The sequence below is a fragment of the Ictalurus punctatus genome, chromosome 20 (genome assembly GCF_001660625.3).
Source record: "Ictalurus punctatus breed USDA103 chromosome 20, Coco_2.0, whole genome shotgun sequence".
Taxonomy (NCBI): Eukaryota; Metazoa; Chordata; class Actinopteri; order Siluriformes; family Ictaluridae; genus Ictalurus; species Ictalurus punctatus.
The window spans coordinates 2,384,074-2,410,664 of NC_030435.2; the positions used below are offsets into that span (position 1 = coordinate 2,384,074).

Below are 26,591 nucleotides of genomic sequence, written 5' to 3' on the forward strand. Positions count from 1 at the left end.
TCCGTTCTCAAACACAGGGGGCAGTAAACGCTCAATATCACTAACAAAGCAAAGAAGACGAAGAAGAAATCACACCGACGTAAGCGGCTGCTAAACCAGCGTAGAAGAAGTCGACTGTCGCTAATAACTACGGAGCGGTGCCGAACTTGTTTGCTGTAAGTGTTTCATATGGAAATAAATCGTTTTGTTTATTATTCTCTTCAAACTCTAACAATTTAATGTCTGTCTTTATGACTGTGACGTTTTATAAATAATCGGTAGTAAAGGTTTTATTTAGCGAATTTTGCTCACGTGGCTAACTGACGTCTTATTACAGTTATTTTCAGTAATGGCCTGTTCTGTAATCACTCATTCTGTTTAAACTCGAACGTTTTTTTTAATTTTTATTTAATTACTTAATTAATTACACATGGCCCTGGAGTGGAACTAATGCAACAATGGAAGAAAGAAGGCTATGATAATTAAGGAATAAAACCCTGCATGTCGTGCTGCTCTGGGAAAATAAACAGTGATGGGTTGTGTAATGAAGAGGAAGCACTCTGGATTGTTCTCTTAGCACACCATGAAGTGTTTTTATTTCTCTTGTACCACAGCAATTTTTCCAACACTAACATTATTTTTAGGGATGCACCGGATGTCCGGCAAAAGAACCCAATAAAATTTGACCGAACAATGACGTGATTGATGACGCGACCAAGTAGCCTAGCAACCAGAGTGAGACGCTTTAATTGCAGCAAACATGTCGGCAGTGTGGAAGAATTTTAAAGTGTTGGAGAAAGATGGAAGAATGGCCGTTAAAGCTGTAGGCATATGTCTAGGATAATTATTCATTTGTTGTGGGTCCATCCACTTTTTAGTTGTAGGCTACAGAGTGTTAAATTCTTTCAGCAGTCAGTTATAGGCCTAACATAGGCTATTCAAGGGGGGCTCAAAGATGACCACATCAAAATATTTATATTTTACCCATTTATTTATTTAAAGTTATATTGTGCCTTGTTGGTCACCTATGCCTGCTGGAATGAAAAAAAAAAAAACGTTCAGTGTTAAATAAATATTTCGAAATTGTAGTTTTTGTAATTGACTTTTTCTTTGAAAAGGAAGACAAAATAGTAAAAAGCACATTTTGACTATTTAATTTATGCAACGGTGGAAAAAAATGGAAAAAATGTGTTCGTTCTTCGGCCGAGTTTTTCATTATATTCGGCTTCGGCCAAGAATTTTCATTTCGGTGCATTCCTAAAAAAATTTTATGTATTAAATGATAGAGTGTGTGTATATATATATATATATATATATATATATATATATATATATATATATATATATATATATATATATCCGTTTAGAGTTGCATTTAATGTTGTGGTGCATGGCATCATCAGCTTCTGTGTTTCACAAAAAAAGGAGATAAAATGAATCTATCTTAAAGACATTACAGATAATTACAATAAAACTATGGCTGATTTATTTTCCTATAACAGAACACGTTGCTGTGTTTTATTTACTGTTTACTATCACAAGTATAAAAATTTCCGCTTATCGATTATCATCACACAGGCACTTTTTCTTTTTTTCTTTTAAACGTGGTCAACATTTCTATTATCTAACATTATCACTCATAATATAAGTTCTAACAATATTAAAGTAATAGTAAAATGCTCTGAATGCTTTAAGTGTGTTTACAAAGTGTGTGAAAATAAATACATGCATATGTACTAACTTGTAACTAACTTGAAACGTTATTGTTGTGTAATGGAGAGTTGAGGCAAGAGGCGTCATGGAGAAAGAAAGGAAGTGATGGCGAGTTGTGTCTAAATCAAGAATCTTGTCGGGTTTGTCAAGAAAAATGGTTATTTAAAATAAAAAACTAGCACCAACATTAGTGGCAAGTCTTATTGTGGTTATGGAGCTCTCATTGGTTAATGTTATTGTTGACTGTGTTTGGAGGCAAAAAACAAATATATATTTCATACACGAAAAAGAAAGATACCGTTTGGTTTGCATCATGTTTTAACTTACAAAAAAACAAAACATAGACAGCAGGTAAAACTTTTTTTTTTTTTTTTTAAACCAATTGTATTAATCAAATATAGGCACACAGTGATCTGCGGGGTCCAAGCACCCTTCACATTCAGCATCCTGATCTGTTTTAGCAGAGAACAAAAAATATCGAAAACAAGTGGGTTCCAAGCACTCGTGTCCTTGGCCCCCTAATTATACCACTTCTGTGGATTTAACTTTTTATTTATTTATAAAGACATTATAGATTTTTTTTAACCTTGATTCTACAGTATTTTCATTTGCACTGCACTTGCAATTTTTCTAATAAAAAAAAAAAGTCACATTTGCAAAACGATGCATCGATATGATGCGTATATAGTCATGCTGACGGAGATCTGGTGGTGCGAATAATGACCTTAATATTTTCTTTTTGGTTCGTTTTGTTTCCCCTCCTTGTTCTAGGAGTAAAGTCGCAGCGATGGCCACCAGCCCGATGCTCCAAGAATGCATCAAAACAGCCGACGACCTGCTGAAGCGAGTGGATCTACTGTGCAGCCACCAGAACCAGGAAGTGGAGGGTCGTGCCAAGCTGTGCAGCAAACTCCGGGCCGAGCTCAAGTTCCTGCAGAAAGTGAAAGCCGGACAAGTTGCCATCAAAGAGTCTCACCTGCAGAGCACCAACCTGACGCACCTGAAAGCCGTCGTGGAGTCGGCCGAGAGCCTCGAGAAGGTAATCAGCGTTTTGCACGTGTTCGCGTACGAGGGTCCGGACGGACGGAAGCAGACGTTGGTGGTGGACGTGGTGGCAAACGGAGGGCACACGTGGGTGAAGGCGATCGGGCGCAAAGCGGAGGCGTTACATAACATATGGCAGGGCCGAGGGCAGTACGGCGACAAAAGCGTGATCCGGCAGGCGGAAGATTACCTGGAGGCCAGTCGCCAGCAGCCCATTCAGTACAGCAACCCACACATCATCTTCGCCTTCTATAACGGCGTCTCCAGTCCGATGGCCGACACGCTCAAGTTGATGGGAATCTCCGTTAAAGGTGACATCGTCGCCGTGAACTCGGTGGTCGGGTCAGACGAGGACGAGGACGACGAGGAGGAAGAGGACGAAGATTTCGCACAGGACGAGCAGGACCTCGAGGACAACGTCGAACAGGATGACGACGGCGAAGCGCACCTTATGCACACCCGTGTGGACCGAGACACTGTCGTAGCGAGCCTGGCGTTCCCCACTGACGTCAAGGTAGCCGAGTGCGCACGCGTAAACCTCGACATCACCACGCTCATCACGTACGTGTCGTCTCTGAGTCACGGGAATTGCCACTTCACCTTCAGGGAGTACGTGCTGACCGAGCAGGCCGCTCAGGAGCGCCAGGACAAGGTGCTACCCAAGCTCGACGCCTTCATGGAAGGGAAGGAGCTTTTTGCGTGCCACTCGGCCGTGCAGGACTTCCGCACCATCCTCGACACGCTGGGCGGCCCTGGCGAACGCGAACGAGCCGAGAAGCTCCTCGCCAGGCTCACCGTAGTTCCCGATCAGCCTTCTGAACGCACGCAGCGCCTCGTAGCCAGCTCCAAGGTCAACCATAGGTCGCTTATGATCTTCGGTACAGGCGATACCCTCCGTGCTGTTACTATGACCGCTAACAGTGGGTTTGTTCGTGCTGCTGCTAACCAAGGTGTGCGCTATAGCGTGTTCATCCATCAACCTCGAGCGCTGACGGAAGGCAAAGAATGGAGAGCCACGCCCATATGATGGACCCAAAAGTACAGAGAGACATCCTAACACGAACTCAAACGACCGTACGCGTCAGAAGATACAATAGCACTTTAAATGATGCCCGATATACTCAAAACACTCGCAAGAGGCGTTTTTTATTTTCATGTTGGGCTGCTAATACAGAAAGCATCAACAGTACAGTATGCTGCATTTCAATTTTTTTTTTTATTATTATTTTTTTTTATCTCTTACAGCATGATTTTTTTTTTCTGAACTCAGTGCCTCGATCTCAGCCTGCAAAGACTGCAGACGAACCAAATGACACGGCTGTGGTGTGAATATATAACGTTTGTATCCTGTCTGAGAAAAAAAATAACGAGACGTTATGTTCGAATATTTGTTTTGCAATCTGTATGCTTGGATATGCATCATCAAAGTCACGATGCGTATTGTTTTGTTCCGCACAAAGTTCAAATAAACACCCATAAAGATGTCTGTGTTTTATTTTAAATGAAGTAAATATTCACAAGAAGTGTGTGTGTGTGGGGGGGGGAGTTCGTCACAAACCTACAAACATTCCACTACCTCTTTATCATGCGAGTATATTGGGGATATTTGTACATTGAATTGCTTGACGTACGGTTCAGGTCATTTAAAAATAAATTATACACTACGTAAGAGCTCCTTTCCCTCCAGCAGATGCCTTAGATCAACGTGTCTCAGAACAACTGACCGCTGGAAAATCTTTTCATGAGCGCAAACATCATGACTGTATCACCGCCAGCACTGTGTCTTCACAGCGACGGTCTTGTACTACCAGTGCTGTCTGTGTCCTTGTCTTTATACCTTTACTGTAACGTGTAATGCCTATAAACATCATCAGAGCTCAGCAACCGAGTCCTTGTACACTCTAATAAAGCATGTGCAACAAATATCAACTAAAATAAACAAGTAAATATGATTGGGGGGGGGGGGGGGCAATAGACAAGTATTAAGAGATATGAAGAAGGTACAATGTGTGGATAAAATTTTGCAGTCCTGTTTTAGTGTCCTAGAGGATTTATTTTTAGTGCTTTATTTGAACATTCAGTTTACAGTGTGGTACAACCAAAATAGATCATAACAATAAGATATTAAGAAATATAAGTAATAGTTAAAGAAAACACAAACACGACCATAGCTCAAAACAGAAGTAGAATTAGACAGTAACTTAAAGAAAGAAAGAGGGTATTACCCAAGTTTAAAAGAAAATTACACATCATAGTGTCCTAGAGGAAGCATCTACGTGTGCAGCGCTTGTGACGTCACTGGGTCTGAATGCATGTATGTTGGAGTCGACTCCGATTCGGATTCAATAGTCTTAGAATCGATGCACGGTTCAAGAGGAAATGTTTTGTAATATCAATTATGATGCACCTAATGCGCTGTTGATGTTGTTATTGACGTCATTATGCATGACACTGCCTGATAGATCTATCTTTTGATAAATCTGACCGCTTTGGAATTTGTCACTTTTGTACATATGATGTGCGTTTATTTCTTTTATATATTTATTTATTTTTTTATGTCGTACGTGTTTACATTGTATGTTTCCAAAGAAAATACGAGCACACTGCTCCTATTTATGATATACGTATTTACATTATGCTTACCAGCGAGACTTACCATTCGACTCACTTTGGGCTGAATCGATTCCAAAATTCTAGAATCGACTCCCTCCACCCCGAATCGACTCGCAGTCCTGTACGTCACGCAAGAAGGTACAAAACAAAGATGTCAAACTTGTCTCTAAGCGAAGGGGCAGGAAAATCAGTAAATATTATCCTTTGGAATATGTGTACACGTTCTAGATCGTGTATACGTTTTCTGTAAATATTATTTACACGGTTGTATTTAGTATGTACTTGGCATATTCAGCCCTCGAGCTAAGTTTATACGAGAATCGTTAGGACTCGGCGGTTACTTTGGCGTTATTTTAAAAACACGTTTATTTACCGTGTTAGCGCCTGGTACGAACAGGGGCGGGTTTTGGTGAGAAATGAAACACTAAACGATGTGAGTAAGCAGCTCTGGACTTTACTGAGTCATCTTTTCTTTTCTGGTGATAAAGAAGAAAATTACCGGCACGAGCTGCGGTTCTGACCCGACACCATCAGCGCGTGACGCTCGGTATGTAAGCTAACGCTGGTGCTAACTAACTATTTACTTTTTCCTCGTACACGACAAAAAAAACAAAACAATATAAAACCCCACTAACTGCATTTGCTAGCTATCTTAATTTAGTTTTAGTGTATTCAGATGGATTTAAACTTTATATTTGGGTGCGTGTAAGTTAATTTATGCCTTGTATACGTGATAACTAACCGACTAGCCGTGTAGAGCAGTAATACGGTGGTTATTGTGGTACAGTTCGTGCGTTTAGCGTCCTGTTTTCAATGCGCCAGTGCTAATAAGCTAATAGTTAGCTGATGGTCTGGTAAACACAGCGAAACATAATAAACAGAATGCTTCCGTTTTTAGGAAGGAATTTCCTTTAGGTTGCTTCTGTAGCTGAATATAAATATACTGTAAAAACAGTCCTGTGTGTCATGAGCTTTAGGTTTAGACCAGAAAAGCAGTGCATACAATACAATACAATATCAGCACCACACCCAAGACACACACACACACACACACACTCTTCATTCCGAGCCGAACTGTACACACAAGCTGTTATAATAATATCATCACTTGCTGTTTGGTTTGTCTGACGCCATTTTATACATGCTGTGATCTCAGATTTGATTCAGGGTCACAGAAACCCAGTTGTAGGACTTTTCTACACAGGACTCTGATGGTTTCCTTTATTTCTAGCATCAGTCTGGGTCATCATTTACACTCCAGGCCTTACTACATTCTGGATGCATGAGGAAGTCTTTTAAGTATTGTTGGATGTCTGTAATGATTGTCTGATCTGCACACACAAGTGCTTTTGTATGTTACCCAGATGATTAACACACGTGCCGAGGCTCACACCTGCGATGAGGACTCGATAACTTATCCGAAATCCTCCGACATGTCTTATATTGTTCTCGTTTTAGGCGGGGGGTTTAGTTTCCTGAAGTGTCTTTACAGTGACGAATTACTGACATGACGAATTACTGACATGACCGATTCGGACAGGACTAAGATCCCAGACTTACAGACAATACACTACCAGTCAGAAGTTTAGACACACTCGATCTTTATTTATTTATTTTCCTACGTTTTAGAATAATAATAATAGTCATCAGAACCTCGGAGTAACACAAACGGAACGTGCGGAATTTCCAGAAATGTATTCTTGGCGTTTTCTTGAGCGATTTCTTGAAGTTTCCCTGAGATGCTTTTTAAACCGTATGAAAGGAGTTCACACCGACGCCGGACATGTATCGGATGCTTCTCGGAATATTTAGCTCCGAGTCGTCCGTTTTTAAAAAAAATTAGTGTTTTTTTTGGGGGGGGGAATAAAATGTTAGTTTTAGTCCGATGACAGAAACGAACACGTCGGCACAATTATATTTTTTGTCACCGACGCCGATTTCGAACATTTTAAATCGTACACCTTCAGATCAAAAGATTTTTACGATCATGAGAAACCGTTCGGTCGAGCGTCCACAAACTTTTGACCGGTGGTGTACTCCGGTAATATTTACGTTACATTACCGCCCCTCCGCTCCATGTGTAAAACTAACCCAGGGCCTCACGAGATCTCAACGATGCCGGGAGGAAGCCGGGAGTCCGTCTCGATCGGCTCCCTAGTTCAGTAGTTGGGGAATTATAAGGGGCCTTTCTCAATCTCAAAATCGTTCCATTACGCACCGCAAAAACCAGGGAGCATCGACGCTCACTACGTTCCCCTCAGCACGGAGAAAGAGAGGGGGGGGGGGGACGGCGGACGAGCTACCGTCATCGTAGCTCTCAAATAATTACTTACGTTAGCGTTAGTATTTTTAACATTATTTGACGTTCTATATACGGTTTAAGTGTTTAACGGGTTTTTTTGTTTTTTACTCCACTAGCTAGCGTATGATCCTGCATGAAGCTAGCAATTTTATGACATGTCAATAAGGATATTGGTCCTGCCTGTTAAATAAAATAAAATAAATAAATGCCAAAGGAAATTGAATCATCGGTGTCCTCAGATGCGTCGTGGCAGGGCAAAATTCAGCCGTGCTGTCAGAGTGGGAGGGGCATTAGTCTATCCCCACTGTCAATCATAGTGACACTAGCCAATCGCTGTGAGCTCATGTATGTGGAAGAGGGCAGAAAGCACGTGTGCCTACATTTAAAGTACAAGCTCCTTAAAGTTCCTCTAAGCAAGTCTAACCCTTTTCTAATCAAATCAATCAAACTTATTTTTTTTTCTTTGTTTGGCCAATGCAGCATTCAGACTCTAAATATGACAACGTGAGACTGGGTTGTACGTGCGGTCATATCGTGAATTTTTAGTGCGTGTCTTCTGGCTCGAAACGAAAGGTGAGATCAGCTGGTTGGCGTTTCGGACGCCGTTCAGTCGAGATGTAAATTCAGGAACTGAAAGGATGTGGTTCAGGAAGTATTATAACTATTGAGTTGTGTTTTAGTTCTCCTCCGGTTACCTTGTGTTGATTACAGTATCCGGCGCCACATCGGCGTGATGCCGGGATCGAGAACTCAAAGTACAGAATTTCAGCTGTTCGGGAACGGGAAATAGTTTCTGCAGACGCTGCAAAACACCGGAGACGTGCAGGTTGAGCTGCTGAATTTTCAAAAACACTCAAACGGAACCTTCTAATGAAACAGACACAAGTTTTCCGGGTGGATTTACCTTTCACAACACCCATAACCAGCATCCGGCAGCTGGATAGAATGACGAGCGATGGAACAGCTGGAATAAACATCATCCCTAATTATCTTGTTTTATTTATTTATTTATTTTTACCCCCGAAGGCAGATGGAGTATTTTGGGGAATTGGGAAATGTTTCTCAAAGCACTGGCTCATGAATATCGAGCACATTTTATTAAATATGAACTCGACAGCAGGTTTGCGCCAATAATCCAGCCACACACGTCTAAACGAGACGAGACGAAACGTAACGGCTGCAGGTAAATAAACCACGACAGCATGTTTAAACGGTTACGGTCACTCTTCTGCGACTCTGTCACGCGTGTGTTTTGCATATAGACAGCGTGCTGGGTTTAATGTTTAGACAAGCCGCCTTCGCCCGCTCTGGAGCGTGTCCTCTGACCTTGGCGTGTTTGAGTCTCTAAAGTTTTCAGTCTGTGATTTTGGTCCTGAAGGGTGTGTTTATCTGCCCTGCTGTGGATCAGTGAAAGAAATATGCAAGAAGTTGTTGTGGCGTAACGACGACAATAATAAGGGGGTATTTATAAATTGTGACACTATCTGTACAGGACGCTGCAGTTGATGTGTATGCAGCTGTAATTATGCACTTTGTGGCGTTAATTGCAATTTTTCTGTAGAATTTTGGGCAGTCACGTCATTGCTCATAATTTTCTATTTATTTATTTATTTATTTAAAATGACTAGTACATATGGACTGTAATGTAGTGCATGACAATACAAGGGTGAGTCAAATGGGGGGGGACAAATTAGAGATAAAAAAATGTATTATAATTCATTTTTAAATGATTTAATATTTTCCATTACATTGAAAAATATTTTTAACATTTGTGTTTAAAATACCAACTCTGGAAGTATGTGCTTTTATTTATTATTTTCAAAATAGTCAACCTTTTTTCGAATATAATCGTATCATTTTTTTTTTTATCTCCTTTTGTCAACTTTTCCTTTTTTGCTTTTATTTAACAGTTAACAGTTTAACACGGTATTGAAAATATGTGTAGAGTTTTTATATCATTAAAAATTAACTAAAAATCTGAAGTCGTTTTTTTTATATATAATTTAAAGCATTTTAACCCCACGACATAAATTCTAGAGTGAAAGAATATCCTGTGTTTATATGAAGACGGTAATCAAAAATAAAATAAATAACACAACACTAGTGCCTAGGGTTTTCTTTCATTATCATCCATTAGCGTTAACGAGTGCAGTGTTTTCCTCCCGGATCTGCCACGTGTCTCGGTTTTACTGCATGATGTCAGAGTCGGCAAGTGAATAAGAAGTGCTATTGTTTAGTGCCTGACACATCGGGAGCGGCACGTCATGGCGTTCCCACAATGCATTGTAACGGCTGTGACCGTCCCAGTGCACTAGTAAACTGGTGTTTTTCTTTCTTTCCTCAGATCTCCTTCGCTAGGCTGAGTAAGCTGAGTAAACCCCGCCTCCTGACTACCTCCATTGGCTCGTTTTTTGGAAAAATGACGGCTAATAAACCCAAAGCGCCGAACTCTCTGGCCCTCCACAAAGTGATAATGGTGGGCAGCGGCGGAGTGGGCAAATCCGCGCTCACGCTCCAGTTCATGTACGACGAGGTAGGACTTCGGTCCGGAAGACGCGTGGCGTCGTTTAACCGTCCAATAATTGCTAAAGATAATCCAAACGCGCTGGATTGTCACCGCAGATGTTTTTGAATTAGCGCGTCTTGGCAATAAAGCGTAAAAAGTGAAATGAACAGCGAGTTAAAAAAATAAACAACCTTACTCACTGTATAAAGTGAGTCGCTATATATAAAAGGATTTTTCATTAATCTAGTCAAATACAGTCGCGTCATGATGTCACGAATCATCTCAAGTTTTGTGGGGTTTAGGACAATTACGTGAAGTTCTTTAAATCTGTGAAGCATAGCCGAGATATTTTTGTTTTGTTACAGTGGTGGAAATCAAAGTCCACCATCGTCATTGCCATTAAGTTTTATATATACAAGTTATTATATTTAGGGGTCCAAGCACCTGGAAAGCACTATGGAAAGTTTAAAGGGGGGAGGGACCCAAGAAGTTATGACCATGTCGACATCTGAACATCACACCCGCATGCATATGTGGTTCTTCCCCCAAACTGTTACCACAAAGTTGGAAGCGCACAATTGTACAGAATGTCTTTGTGTGCTGGAGCGTTACAGTTTCCCTTCACCGGAATTAAGAGGAACAAACCTGTTCCAGCAGGAAACTGACCCTGTGCACAAGAAGAAGCCTTTATTTGTCACGTATAGATTACAGCACAGTGAAATTCTTTACTTTGCATATCCCAGTTTGTTAGGGTCAGAGCGCAAGGTCAGCTATGGTGCGGTCCCCCTGGAGCAGAGAGGGTTGAGGGAATTGCTCAACAGTGGCAGCTTGGCAGTGCTGGGGCTTGAACCCTCGACCTTCTGATCGGTAATCGAGAGTCTTAACCGTCGAGCCAACACTTCCACCGAAGCGAGCTCCGTGAAGACACGGTGCGTTTAAGGTTCGAAGTAGGTGGAAGAACTCGAGTGTCCTGCACAGAGCGCTGACCTCAACCCCACTGAACACCTTTGGGATGAACTGGAGCCTCCTCGACATCCCAACACGAACACAAATCCACGCGGCCACGCCCCAAAATCTAGCATAAAAATAGTTTTTCCACCGGGTGCACATACTTTTAGCTGTCGAACATTTCTCTTATTTTTTTCTGAAATAGAAGTGAATTGTTTTGCTAGTTTGCTCACGGTGTGTGGTTCTGTCTCTCTCTCAGTTTGTGGAAGACTACGAGCCCACTAAAGCTGACAGCTACAGGAAGAAAGTGGTGCTGGATGGAGAGGAGGTGCAGATCGATATTCTGGACACGGCAGGGCAGGAAGACTACGCTGCCATTCGGGATAACTACTTCCGCAGCGGAGAGGGCTTCCTCTGCGTGTTCTCCATCACCGAATCGGAGTCTTTCGCCGCCACTGCTGACTTCCGGTTAGAAAACTACCTCGGAGTTTAGAAACCGTTATGATAAATTCGCTTGGTCTCTCTCTTTTTTCTTTTCTTCTTCTATCAGGCCACGTAATGCTTTTATGATCGAACGATCCTTTTTGTGACTAATCAGTATTGCGTAATGAATATCAGTGTGTCCGTGTTGTAGAGAGCAGATCCTCCGAGTGAAGGAGGACGAGAACGTGCCCTTCCTGCTGGTCGGAAATAAGTCGGACCTGGAGGACCGGAGGCAGGTGGGAGCGGAGGAAGCCAAAGCCCGAGCCGACCAGTGGGGCGTCAGCTACGTAGAGACGTCCGCCAAAACCCGGGCCAACGTGGACAAGGTCCGCAGATCTCTTTTCGCTCGTCGTCCACGTCGCGCCGTAGATCCCGTCCGGCTATTAATCGTCTGTTAACGCTTCCTTTCAGGTGTTTTTCGACCTCATGCGAGGAATCCGCGCCAGGAAAATGGAGGAGGGCAAGGAGAACGGGAAAAACACCAGGAAGAGCTTTATGAAGAGGATTCGGGAGAGATGTTGTATTTTATAATGACTGAGTGTTTGTTTGGTTTAGTTTTTTTTGCGCTGTGATGTCACTTCCTACCATTTTCAAATGTCTTGTCTAATTACAGCTTGTTTAATTTGACTTCTTTTTTTGAAGGGTAACAAGGGACAGAAAATCAGGTATGTGCACGTGTACTTGGAACAAGTCTTGATGATCATGAGACTGATACGAAGCTATTACTTTTCATTATTTAAATGTACATAGGTCGAGTCATATGACACTAATGTGTTTTTGTGTGTGCGCGCGCGTGTGTGTGTGTGGTTTTTCAAGCACACTAAGGGCCCAGTACTACCGCTTCACACTTGGCATTTTTTCCCTAACGTCAGCACACACTTAACATTTACTCCTACAGGAAGTTGACGCAAGGCAATGTTTCTTGGTCATCTTCCATAAAAGCGCAAAGAGGCTTTTTTTTTTTTTTTTTTTTAAACTTCAAGGAGGATAAAGTGCAGGAGGATGGGGAAAAAAAAAAGCAATCTTGTTGTCGAGTGAATGTAAAGAATAGAATGGAAAATATTTCCTTTCTAATTTTCCAGTGTGTCGATTTCACCGGTACATTTCACAGTTCTCCGCCTCCAAAGCTACAACAAAATCAAACAACTTCCTCAGCACCAGCGTTACACTAGTCTTTATTTCATCTTTATTTCTCTAACCCTATTTCATTTTCACAAAATGTAATCAGTTCATCAGGAGGTAGCAAGTATACAGATCCTGTATTTAACCACTTATTTCTTTAGGTAATACACTAGAATTTCTTTACGGCTAAAATCCCAGCTAGCCAGAAACCAGGCCTCGAGGTCTCGAACGCATACTTAACGTCTCTGTATGACGAACAGGAAGGACGCTATTCGGGGAAAAAAAGCCAAGTGTGAACACAGCCTTAGTCTGCTGCACGGGTTTGGGTTCTGCGTGCGCTTTAGAGAAACGTAAGGAGGATGCTCTATACCTAAGCTTTTAAAAAGGCCGGAAGCTTTCTAGCTGGAAAACCTATTCTCCAAACGCAAGTTCGAGCCGTCACGAGGTCAAGGTTACAGGTGACGTGCGAACTCGATAAAGATCAGCCAACTAAAACGAGTGCCTTGGCTTAAGAAATCACTAAACCACTAAAAGGAACTTTAAGATGTGACACAAATGAACGTTTCAGGCAGATCACCTATTACAAGTTTCTCCTCGCTCGCACACGCTAGATTGGACAGTCGTGGATCGCCACATCGCCGCGTCCAGAGCCGAGCTTTTCAAAAGCGTACTTACCTCAGATCACTGAACGAGGTTAACAACCTTAACACTACATACGTACTGTACATAAAACTTCATTCAATGAAATAGATCCTCTGGAAACAGTACACACTTGCTGGGTCTCAAAGGGGTTAGTGGTGGAGATCGCAAGCAAGCCTGATCAACGCTATTAAGCGCTATTGGTCCGTTTGACCGAATCGTTTTAATCCGAACCTCAACGACTGAAAAACAAACAGAATATCTGTCCCTACACTAGGCCAATGCCAATTTATTCATAAGTTATTATATATATGTGTGCGCAATCTGAGGCACATGCAAAGAAATGCTGTAAAGCAAAGTTCCCTTCAAAAATAACACATTCCTACATAAAAAAAAATCTACTAAAGTAATCAACTAAAAGTCGATATTCCATGTGACGTTTGAAAAATGCGACAGCAGTCCCCGGTAGAATTTGTGCAGTTTCATGAGGAAATTATCTGGCGAGTTTTACCGAGCGTCTTCACGGTTCTTCCGGAGACTCCGTCTGTCCGTCTAGATAACGCCTGAAAGCGTCCGTTGTTCTTTTATCTGAAAAGTGGTGTTTTTATGTAACGTTACTTTCTTCACTCACGTACAAAAAAAAAAGAGATACTTCTGTAGTATGCAATATTCTGTTGGAAACCTTTAAAAAATTTGGAAACTAACATCAGTGTGACGTGACTTACAGAAATGTACATAATACCGACGCTAGCTAAAAGAGTAAACACGTACCGACTGATATTTTTAATCATTCACTCTCATCATTAGCCGCTTTAACCAAATCTTATTCTTTAAAGTGTACTTGATGGTTTTTTTTTGTTTTTTTGGTCGTCTTCTTTTATTTATGCAATGGGGGGAAAAAGCTGTTTCTTTTCTCCGGTTCCATAATTATTGTGTGCAGACTTTCAAAGCTGCATCAGATGAGCTTCTAATGAATTAGAAAGAAAGACCTCAAAACATCCTCATTTCATGACCTCAACAGACTGATCTGGATTTGAATGAACTTCTAATCTATATCTATATATCTATATCTATATATATAGCTACGTATGTCATGTGGGTCCGTTGTAATGCTGTCTTCATTTGAATGATTTGAACGGTCGTTTCCTGCTAACTGCAATTCATTAACGGTCCTGTATCGCCAGCCACGATGGCACGCGCGCGTGTATTGTTCCTGTAACCCGCGGATTGAACGTTTTCTAGCGTAATAACCAACTTCGCCCTGTGATTACCGCTACATGGGGTCATGACGCCGAAACACAACGTGCTCTGCTGAAGCCCTGGGGTACTTTTTTTTGTTCTCAAAATAATTGTTAATTAACGCATCTGTCAAACCCAGAGTCAAAATAATGAAATACAAGAGATTTTATTACAGTGTTGTCGCTGGTGTCATTCTTGTGTAGTTTGAATATTCCGCTCAGTGTTAGTTATTATTATTATTGTTATTATTATTATTAACAAGTTGGATTGTGGATTGTTTGGGTGTTGATTAATTATCTATGACAGATCTGGTACTAATGCTGCAGTTTAACAAAGACTCAGACATTTACATTACTGAAATATTAATGGATTATATTTGACTGGTGAAAGAAATTACAGAAGGAAATCACGTCTCACAAAAAAAAAAACATTTAAAGATAAAACTTAATGAGACGATAGACAAGAAGATAGACACCTCCATGTTTACCTATTCAGTAAATCATTTCAGAGGGAAACATCCAACAAAAGGGTTCAATACAGTCCCCCCCCCCCAATAAACTTCTTTCTTCTTTTCTTCAAATCAACTGATTTTCAAAGCAAAGTTAGGAGTAACTCGATCGATTGAGGTACTTATGCATTTAGAAAATCCTGAGAATGTTTAAAAAAAAACTGTACATCTTTCTTTTTAATAAAACAAAACAAATGACAGGTCTGAAATAAAATGAAAGACAAATTGAAATATTTTACAGAATGTACAAAATTAGAATAAAATGCTTAGAAAAAGTTCTGCTGGTGGAGTTTAACAGCACGGGGTCAGAGGTAGATTAAACCTCTTAATGCTGTTTACACACACGTACAGCAATATGTCAATCAGCAACTCCAGCTAGGCGTCACTCATAACTGCTGCGACTTATTTATCCTGGATAATAATTATTATTAATAGTTATATCCAGAATAATTCCCTCATGAGGAAGCTCAGACGGGATCCAGTTTGCACCGCGAGTCTTTTTCCTGATTTAGTGTGCAGTGAAAACACTACACTGGGAAATTAATTAAATCCGGGGGGGTATTTGTGTGTGTGTGTGTGTGTGCGCGAGCGAGCGTCTGTCCGGATCCTGCACTCAAAATGAACACGTCCAGAATATTAAAAATATTTGGATATACATATCCAGAATATAAAATCTAAAAGAAAATGCTGTAAACAGTGAGCATTGGAGGTGTTATTGCTGCTGGTGTGTCCAAGTCCAAGGGTTTTTGTGTCCAAACTCTGAGCAACTGCAGAGTTGGCCGACAAAATATAATTACAAAAAATAAAAGGAGAAGAAAAAGAAAAAGAAAAAAGTCTGTTTTAAGCGGTTGAGTTTTTGTAGTAGTACCTCCCTGTCCTGCCTGTGTGTGTGGCCTGCTGGGAGCTGCATTTGGACTGGGTCTGGGTCACTGAAACGGGCTGGAGGTTAGCCCACGGGTCCTGAAGCATGGACGCTTTGTAATACTTATCCATATCGTTCGCGCCTCTCTCCCTGCCGTACGGCGTGGATGTCCGTGGAGAACCCTTTAGGAGACAATTTAAATTTTTCGTGTGAAAATACGACAAGAGAGAAATCTACTGCGCCTGCGGCACATTATGGTGTTGGAAATGATCGAGCACATTTTATACGGATAATTATTATATGTACTTATGCTGGTTTGATTCTGGCTCAACTCTGAGTTACTAAGAGTTAATAAAAACAAGTTTGATTTATTTAACAAACAGCTACACTCGTGTGTCGTTTAAAATGAAGCCAATTCACTGTGGCGTTTTTGACGCGAGGCCGAAGAAACCCACACTACCAGTCAAAAGTTTGTGGACACTCGACTGAGATGTTTCTCGTGATGTTAAAAAAAACTTTTGATCTGAAGGTGTGTGATTAAACGCGTGAAACCGGTGTCGTAGACAAAAAAAATACAAGCGTGCCGACGCGTTCATTTCTTCCGTTAGAAAACTGACATTTTATTTACAATAAAAATAGTTTTTAAACGGACGACTCGGAGAAATATTCCGAAAAGCGGCCGATAAGAATCCGGCGTCGGTGTGAACTCCTGTAATACTGTTTAAAAAGCATCTCGGGGAAATCCCTCAAGAAATCGGTCGAGAAAACGCCACAAATACATTTCTGGAAATTCTACACAAAAAAAGGTGTCTATGTTGACGATTCTAACATTTAATTATTTGTGGGGTTTTTTTTTTTTTATTACAACATAATTCCCATAGTTTTACTAGTCCGTTACATAGTGTTACTCCAGAGTTTTGATGACTATTATTCTAAAGTGTAGAAAAATAAAGAATGTGTGTCTTAAGCTTTTGACCGGTAGTGTACAAGGAATAATAATGATTATTAAATAAGCGCTTCTTGTACTGTGTGTTCCTTAAATACGGAGTCGATTCACTGTCATTTTTAAAGAAATATGAAAGTAAACTTTAAGGGTGGGTGGGGCTCTTTAAAAAAAAAAAAAGCGCTATTCTGTAAACCAAACGCTCAGTAAAAATTAGGAGACCATAACCGATTTTTCTTCATTTATCAGAAACTGGTGTAGTACTGATGTATATTACTCTAAACACGAATTAAAATATATAATAGGTCAAATTATTTACTTTAAATTATTCTACCTTCACTCAGTCCATAATCTGATGTCATAAATATATACACAGAATAAAAAGTGCCAGAGGTGTACCCTTAAGAGTACCCAGGCCAGAAGGTACAGTTGAGTACCCTTTTCTCGGTGTGAGTGTATACTGGCCTTTGTGAGGCTCTGGGTCTCTACCTGATATCCGCTGTGTGCTCCGGGACTCTGATAAGGCGAGTGTCTGTAAGTAGGACTACCGTTCGATCTGCGCGGTGTTTGTCCCGCGGATTTGCAGTCATACATCCCGCTACCACCGCCTCTATTACCGCTAAACTGTCTGGACTGGGTGTGTGTCCCCGGAGAGCCGCCGTACGACCCGAATCTGGGTCCATACGGCCCGTTTGGGAAAGCCCAGGGCGGCGAGGGAAACCTGCCACCCCCTGGCCTGTCCAAAGCGTGCGGAGGGGTCCGAAATCCTCCGCCTCTCGGCCCAGCTGCTGGATGCGGAGGTCGGAAATGTTGTCGCTGCATTTTGGCTATCGGAACAGCTTCAAATTTCAGAAAAGGTTTATCAGATAGCTTCACAAACCCGGTAAATAATCACACGCTGTTTTAGCATAGAAACCAAAATACCCGAGCTGCACTGACCCGGAACAGGAAGTTGAAATTAGCTGATCTATCTGCGACGGTAAATCGTAAATTTCTTTACTCAGGACTCTTTTCTAAAATGTTCTTAAATTAAGTTCTGAATGAAATACTCGTTTCGGACTCAAATTTAGTATTTAATATATTTTAACTTGCTTCCTAATTAGCCCTTTTCAGACTTCCGGGTTTGTCGCGAACTCTACGAAGAGTACAACTTAAAAAAGAATCCGACCTAAACACAACCCAAGTGCAAATCAGTTCCGCACATCAACCGCCGTAATCCGCTTCTTAAATTGTTTTGTTTGTTTGTTTGTTCGTTTCGGCGATTATTTAACTCTTCAAGCGATCCCAGTGGCTCCGCATAATATTAAATGTACATTTCTAGAATGAAATTTCCATGCTGTTTTCCATACGAAGCTGTCCTTCAGTCCAGATTCCTGTCGTGAACGCACAAACAAACGCAAATCATCTACGCAGCTCGCGCGGCACTTCCGCTGTTTAAAAGACCACAAGGAAAACGCGCGGCATTGTGGGTAATGGAGGAGTTGCTTTACATTCAGATTGTCCAACTCTATCATGTAACTGGGGATTTTTTTTTAAAACCATGCACCAACAGATTACTCTGTAACGTTAAAACTGTTCCTGTATTTATATTTAATATTTTATTGAACATCTGACAGATTAAGCCAACCAACTAAATGTTCGAGAAAAGGTCAACAGTCAATAAAAGCACTTAAATAACAAACAAATTTACCTTCATCGATCTCTATAATCTAACTTTGATATCAAATGAAAAGAATGATAGTTTGCTTTTAATGCAAGCAATAAATAACTAAATGAGAAATGTTTCAGCGGTTAAGAAAACTGAGAACAAGACAGTTTCTGTACCACAAATAAAATCCAAATTCATTGTTTAAAGAAAGCTATCAGTGAATTTTAACAGGCCCATTAACAGCTCATAGGCACAGACTAAAGAGGACCACCACACCTATACTCCTACCCTAACCTCAACTCATTCACACCTTAGTGTTTCACTGAAACAATGCAATCAAACTGAATTCCGTCCATGCACCAAGATTTAATTAGGCAAAATACATACCAGGCTTTTATATATTAAAAAATAATAATAATGACAATAATAATACTTATAAACAAGACGAAAACTTTACTAAAATACAAAAAAGGCAGTTCGTGCAGGTTAATGTAATACTACACACTCACCACTAGGGGCCGCTGCTGCCTGTTCAGCGTTTCTGACTCTTTTCAGTGAGTTAAAACATTTGATTCAGCTCCCCAATAAGAGTCGACTCGTTCGTTTCACAAACGCTTCATTGCTATTTTTTCTGCTAAATTATATTGTTGTCCTTTGCTTAAATGCGCTTGATGTCATTTCATGAAGTCGTTATCTACCTTCAAATTGACAAAAATCACATACGAAAATCACCTTCACGTCATTAGCACATGGATGCTAGTTAGCCACTTTTTTTTTTCTAATTCAGTTCTAAACTAAACTCTGTTACTTATTTGAGAGCAAAATATGGCCAAGAAACCTCATGAAAATGAGACACATACCATATAGTGATGTTTTAAAACTTTTAAAGAACATAACATACATTTTTAAATAGTTACCAAGGCTACACAACTGTGGAATCATCCATTTATTGTTTACTGTTTACAGCCTCTTCAGGCTAGCTAGCACCATGCTAGTCCATTGCAGAGCCTCATACACACACTATTACACAATTTAGAGTCGCCAATCCACCTACTGTCGTTTTTTGGGAGGTTGGAGGAAACTGGAGAACATGGAGGAAACCCACACAGATATGATAAGAACACGTAAAACTCCATACCGACAGAAACGTGAGGCCATGATAGAACCCCAGACCCTGGAGCTTTGAGTTTTATATACTGTATGTGTACCTTTCTTTTTATACTGTGAATAAGTTCTTTTAGTATTCTCAAAGCCACACCCTATTCAGGACACAATGCATTATTTGGGAATTTTTCTCTAAGGGGAAAACATAGAATCCACATGAATTCCGATCACAACAATCCAAATCTACCATATCTAGTACTGAATACCCATGATGACCCATATTCCATTTGTTTTTATGTAGTTTGTAAATCCCACACCAAAAAGATTGCTCTAATCTCACAGCAATGTGAGCAACTCTCTCTCCAAGTGACCCAATTAAATTTCGTTCTTACTCATATGAAGGTCAGCAGTTCTCATTAACAGAGAACGGCTTAATCACGACCGTGACCGATGCCACAAAGGCTAAAGTAAGTACACCCAAAAACAAAGCCATGACACAGTTGAGTCTGGATTTGTGCTTCGTCATGGCCTTGTTGTGGATGTGACCACGGGTTTATGGGACAAAAAAATAGCAGTAAAGTCACGGACTGATTGTCTGACCAATGGACAACACGGACAAGCTGTACTCTCATCGATGTTCTGCACAGTGACCTCTTTCCTGTTTCCCTTGGATTTCAGACAACCAGAACACAAGAATGACACCAAATACACCTACTCTCACTTCAAAATCTCCCAGTTGGGTTGAGATCTGGTGAGTCTGAAGGTCATAGCATATGATAGACATCATTTCCATCCTAATCAAACCATTCAGTGAGATCTTGTGCCCAGTGGATGAGGGTGGGGTCATCCTAGAAGAGACCACACCCCATCAGGATGGAAATATTTCATCATGGGGTAAAGGTGATTAGTCAGAAGAACTTCCCTTCATTGTACACAGACAAGTTCAACCAAAGCATGCCTCCATAAGCATAACAGAGCCACTTAATTTAGTGGTATAAAGCTGTCAGTTCAGTGCTGATTGGTTCTTAGCTGTAAATATTAAAATGATTATTGACTATTGCTTCATTTTGAATAGTTTCAATGCTGTCTGTGTCGGTTTCCTCCGGGTTGAACTCTAAATTGTCTCTAGGTGTGAATAGGTGCCTGTGTGATCCCCTGCAATGAAATGGCGTGTGATGATCCAGGGTGTATTCCCACGTCGCGCCCAATGTTCCTGGGATAGGCCCCGGCTCAACCGTGACCTTGACCAGGATGAAACACTTCCTTACGAGTGAATCACTACAGTGAATGAATGTAGCCAATGTTCCAGATTACTCTACTAAAACCCATGTAAAGAAGTTATATTTTACACTGTTGTCGGGACTTCATATACCGAACCCGGGTGTGAAAACGGTCCGGACTTTTCATGTAGAAATTCCAGTGTGTAGGTTTTTCCTAGTTAAAGGTTGGACGTTCTGAATTTTTTCAGAAGTTTGACTTGAACGCAGCTTAACGAGTCAGTAAATGAGAGACCCGGGTCTGAGACTCGTGTCCCAAATCAGATCCTGAAAACGTAAAGTTTTCTGTAATTTATGCATTTTATCAGAACATCTAGTAGTGTTTCTCTCTCTGTTCCTCGCTCGCTGCTATTCACACTACGCTTTTGTCACTTCTTTTTAATAGAACACAAATCTCCAATGAACTTGAGCCAGTGTCTCATCAGTAAAACAATGTGTGTGTGTGTGTGTGTGTGTGTGTGTGTGCACAGAGACCTGAGTCTGGGTACAGTCATGCTCTAATAAATAATCAGATCTTGTGACCAGGCTTCATGCTTCGCTGCTCTCATGCTATTCACACTCAGCGCTGTGGTGTTTCACACTTTTCTCTTTTGGGCAGTTTGAAGTGAGAATTAGTCATTCCTCGTTGCGAACACACTTTTATTGATTTCTTAAATTAAAACATGCAGTGCTGATATTTCACGATATGAAATGAAGGATTCTGTAAGAAAACATTTATAGCATTGTTGGAAGGAGTCTCCAGTGTGAGCAGCTCTTTGAAACAGTCAGAGGGTAAAGGTAAAGCTGTAACTTTGAAGTTTTCAGACATTAGAAAGCATGAGCACTGAACACAAAGACAAATTCCTGCCGTGTAAGTACAATAAAACACCCAAAGCATGCTGATCTATGAAAATAATGAACTTCAGGGTGGTAACAGTGACTCTGCTTCATCGCACCACTCTATCGTTAGTTATTTTCCTATAACGGAACACCCCCTATGTGTTTTATTCCTTACTTAAGGCGTAATAATCGTGCGACTGTTCAGTAATGATATCATCAAGGACACAAACGGCTCTGTGCTGGACTTCTCAAGCTGCGCAGAGAAAAGTGATTAAGGAAACTTCGCTTTCACTCCCTTAATGCTCCAAAGGTGTGTATCTCTTCTCCATATGTCTGGCACAGGGAAGAACCATCTGTTTGGGGATCAGACGCAGGAATTTCCTAATCTCATTTTAACGAAATATCCATCTTAATCAGACAGATGCAGACGACAATCCAGCCGAGGGCCTCAGGTGTTCGTCTGGCACACCTCATCCTGAGACGGTTCCCCGATGGACGAGACGGACGGAAAGTGAGTTGATGGATACGGCTATTATGCAAAACCGCTCGCAAACGTGTGAAGCAAACGTGAGACAGCTCTGGATTTAAATCCTCTCAAGGTGCTAAATATTTCTCCTCCACGCATCGTTTAGCCAAGCCGAGCAGGAAGTCGAACGTTCGCACTTCAGCCGAGGTTGAACTACAGCTCTGTTGCGATTCAGATCGCCGCCTGGGGAACGCAAAGACTTGGAGCTTCTTTTTTTTTTCTTTTTTTCACGGTGGAAAAGGAAAACAGAAAACTGACCGTGCGATCCAAATGACCTTAAAGATGAGTCGGTTAAACTTGGTTCAACTCTTCAACTCAGGAAAACAGTACGGCATGTCATAACATGAATATCCATCTTAGATCTGCCTCATCAATGAACTTTTCTGAAGATTTCTGCTTTTATAGGTCACGGTGTAAAGCTACACAACACAGAAACGTGTCAAAATCATTGTCGCTTTGTACTGCACGTCCAGTACGGGTTGTATGGGTTGGACTGGATGTTTTAAGTGAGGAATAAATCACTCGGTGTCATGCTGTTATAGGAAACGAATCAACCAAACCGATGGGTGGTGTGATGACGCGGTGACCTAAACCACCGCATGGTCTTGATGCATATTCGCATCGCAGAGAAGGGGATCATGGGTAAACATGATGCACAGAGAAATGCTAGCACGCGGTCCCTCCTACAAGATTTCTACACATAGTGAGTATCTTCAGTATCTCCCTCATCCAGTACGTTCCATCTTCTATAGACGAGCTCATGCTCTGAAACTGCTTTGTGTCGTCCATTAAAGACATTAATAAAAGAGCTCGTGACAGAAACGGACGAAAAACGCTACCGAAATTGACACCGAGCGCCCGTACTGCTGAATACAGACGAGTTAGAACGCCTCGTAAATGATTTCAGCGAGAATTCACTTGGTGTAAAATTCATCATGTGAGGTTTCTTTTTTCCCCTCAGCACTTTTCAAAACAAGATTATGCCAGTGTTTTCTTCTCTTTATTATTCCTACAGTGAAATACAAAACTCGCATCATATTTCAGGCTTGGGGAGTAGCGGGATACATGTAACGGCGTGACGTAATCAGGATCCAAAAAAACTGGTAACTGTAATCCGTGCGAATTCGCGGAGGGTATTTTTGCTGAGATCGCCACTGGCGACGATATAAATGTACACGTTATGATTTAAAAATTGGATCACGTTGCATTTCTCTGGATTTTATTTACATACGTGACCTTGAAGTAATACGAAATGAATCAGATTGCATTACTTTCTTATCGGGATACTTGGATCACGTTACTGATTTACATTTTTTACGAAGTCATTTGTAACTGTAACGGAATACATTTTCAACGTAACCCTCACATATAACAATAACATATTATAACTGCTGTAATAGAAAACATTCTCTGACCAATCAGAATCCAGAATTCAGCAGCACTGTGGTATAAGTCACTACCAGTTATTGTTTTGACTGTCGCCCATTTTTGAGGATATATAGTCAACGAATATTTAAACCTCAAAGGCCTGTCTCACCTCAAAGTATTAGGAAAGAATTCGAATAATGGACAAATAAAGACATCACAATCTCTTAAACTCGTAAACAGAATAATAAAACAAAGAAATGTATGTCTATGCGAGACAAATGGATGTATCTATTAACTTTGACACATCTTTCGTCTTCAGTGTACGCACCAAGGGATGAGTTTTTGCCAAAAAAAAGGGGAAAATAATAATAATATAAGGAGCATTTTTGGTTCTTAATATGACTGTCATTCTTTCATATAATTATAGTCTATAATAACTCACTGGTATTATATTATTCCCAACATTTCATGTTTCACCCATCAAGCAACAGCAGCTCATATTTTAGTTAATCACATGCTGATGACAACAAAACAAAGGACACTCTGTGTTTTACACACAGAAATCCCTGTGGGTTTGTAATTGTTTTTTATTGCTCTTGAGTAAGTCGGGCGCTTTTGCACGGTGCATGTGGACGGATGATTAATGCGTCGGTGCACTAAAATACGAAAAGGCCTTTCCAAAAATAAACCTCATTCTTGCTTAAAAACGGAGGAAAAGCTGTTTTTGTAACCCTTTATGTTCTCAGAACTCACCAGCTGGTCAGAAGTACACTCCTCATACTAGTAACTAGCACCCTACATGTCCTATGGTTCCCTTTAAAGCCGATCAATCAAACCTTCCAATTAAACCTGCAAAACCAAGCTGTTATAGTGTACCAGACACGAAGTTTGACACTCTTCTATACAGAAGAATAGAGAATTTATTCATTCTTAATCAGTAAGTGCTTGACCCTTGTCAGAGTCGAGCATTTATGTGCATCTGGGGGAATCAAAGCAGCGTTCGCTAGACCACATTTCAGAGCCAAAACATCTCCGTCCATCAGGTTTCCATAGAGAACTGTAAAATGTTTAGTAATTTCATGCACGGGAATGTTGAGAAGTCTGAAAAGGTTCCACTGTTGTCGTGATTGTTGTCATGAGCCAAAATGTCTCAAAAAAAACCAAAAAAACTACAAGTTTACTTTCGAAAGTATTTATTAATCTAGAAGAGGCAGGAGGCTGGTACACAAAATAGATCTCTGAAGGCTACATGAGAGGTTTTTAAAATTCACATAATAATAATAATAATAATAATAATAATAATAATAATAATAATAATAATAATAATAATAGGAAAACCAGTTCATGTTAGTACTCAATAACTGTCTAGGATCGTACATAAATATGCCATTTGAGACACAATGCTAGTTTGTTTAGTCAGTTGTGAACACTGGTGCAATACTGCCCCCACTGGTTACTTTGGTATTACACCACACAGACGTTTAGCGTTTCTGTCGACGTGCAAGAGTGATGCTTAAAATGACCGTCGAGGATACGTACAGCAGCTGTCTTGTGTGTGCATACATAAAAAAATCCAACCAGGGAACGCGATGAAAACTCCGGAAGTTAATCAGGAAGGTCTTCTCAACTCCGAGTCGCGTCCGTCAAATCAAAAGGGTTGCTCACGGGATCAACAGTAAAGAAAGTAGCGCTTCTTACATCGTCGTTACGAGTCCTATAGGATATAATATCATAACTGACAACTTTCCGGTTAAATCGAACTCAGCGTTTTTTCTTGTCTGTGAAGGCTTCGATCATCCAATTCAAAAAGGTCAACCCAAGCTCTCATCGGAGAAGGTTCATCAGTTCTTCGAGTTCCAAAACGATTTTTAGAGCATAAATCTAGTTATCAGTCTTCAATCAAACATTATAACTACCACTGTGTAGAATTTGCACTTGTAAAAGCTCCTGATGCCTAGCTGGGTTGGAAAAGTTTAGCATGTTGGGTAAGGTTTGGAACTAAACACAGGAGGGTGGATCTCCAGGAACCCAGTTCATCACCACTCCTGTAACATCTGGAATCACTCCAGTCCTTAATCTAACTCCGATTTGATGACCCGTCGAAACGTGGATCATAATAATACATAACCATCTGTGTGAAGCATTCGAGATAGTACGTGATTAAGCGAAGGTTTCCTTCTCCTTCCTCCATCGGTGTCCTGGACCTAATCTTCACGTCGTATTAAACAGGATGGAGATTACGTCAGCTTTACAGACTCTAAGCTTATCCTGCTTGTACATTTTCACCCTCCTCATTACCCGCTCTGTCAGTCCGAGGCTGTTTCTGTTGGACGGTAATTAGAGGGGTTTTGTCGAGTACATGACAGAAACACACCTCTTGTGGAAGCGTGTACTCACACACACCCTGTTTACCTTGGACATGTCTTGTGGGAGTTATCTCACAGACGACTGGGGCGTCCCCTTTTCCTGCATCGGTACTGACAGGAGTGTGCAAAAGGGGCATGAGAAACACATCAGCAACAGAATACGACCCATAATGCTTTGCACAAATGAATACAACATATAAATGATGCATAGTTAGTAACACTGAAATGAAAGCTGGAAGACAGACTCTCTCACCAAATGTCCTAGCGATCAGCTAACAGCTACCTAGCCTAGCTTGCACGTTAGATATGATTTATTATTATCAGTAATGCAGAGGAAATAAATAAGTCTTGTTTATGATCAAGCTGCATGAGAAGAGCCCTGATGTTCAGATGATTAATGGGGTTACTGATCAGCACATGAGCAGGGAGAACAACATTCCCAAAGCGTCCGCTTTTCCAATTTTCCTTGATTTGCTGCGGCAGTTCGATTCCGTCTGACCGTGAGTGCAACCTGACCTCATGAAGAACTCGCAGTGATTGTAATGAGTGACGGCGGGTTTATTGGCCCTACGAGATGCTCTG

General features: G+C 40.9%; 3 protein-coding genes across 4 annotated transcripts; 2 read left to right on the plus strand and 1 right to left on the minus strand.

Moving 5' to 3' along the window:
- On the plus strand, positions 1 to 4,220 carry c20h7orf25 (chromosome 20 C7orf25 homolog). The gene is made up of 2 exons (XM_017495717.3): positions 1 to 155; positions 2,464 to 4,220. The coding sequence occupies exon 2, from the start codon at positions 2,480 to 2,482 to the stop codon at positions 3,761 to 3,763; it is 1,284 nt and encodes a 427-aa protein (XP_017351206.1). The 5' UTR covers positions 1 to 155; positions 2,464 to 2,479; the 3' UTR covers positions 3,764 to 4,220.
- A 558-nt stretch (positions 4,221 to 4,778) lies between these two features.
- ralab (v-ral simian leukemia viral oncogene homolog Ab (ras related)) lies at positions 4,779 to 14,760 on the plus strand. 2 transcript variants are annotated; one of them, XM_017495718.3, is made up of 5 exons: positions 4,779 to 5,896; positions 9,996 to 10,184; positions 11,365 to 11,573; positions 11,740 to 11,914; positions 12,000 to 14,760. In XM_017495718.3, exons 2-5 carry the CDS (start codon positions 10,071 to 10,073, stop codon positions 12,117 to 12,119), a joined length of 618 nt encoding a protein of 205 aa, XP_017351207.1. In that variant the 5' UTR covers positions 4,779 to 5,896; positions 9,996 to 10,070; the 3' UTR covers positions 12,120 to 14,760. The 2 variants fall into 2 exon arrangements, with proteins under 2 accessions (XP_017351207.1, XP_017351208.1); XM_017495719.3 differs by having other exon boundaries at positions 5,472 to 5,487.
- A 183-nt stretch (positions 14,761 to 14,943) lies between these two features.
- mplkip (M-phase specific PLK1 interacting protein) lies at positions 14,944 to 18,340 on the minus strand. Its single transcript, XM_017495720.3, has 2 exons — positions 17,391 to 18,340; positions 14,944 to 16,140 (listed from the first exon to the last, which is right to left on the minus strand). The coding sequence occupies exons 1-2, from the start codon at positions 17,721 to 17,723 to the stop codon at positions 15,937 to 15,939; spliced, it is 537 nt and encodes a 178-aa protein (XP_017351209.1). The 5' UTR covers positions 17,724 to 18,340; the 3' UTR covers positions 14,944 to 15,936.
- Positions 18,341 to 26,591: the final 8,251 nt, after the last annotated feature.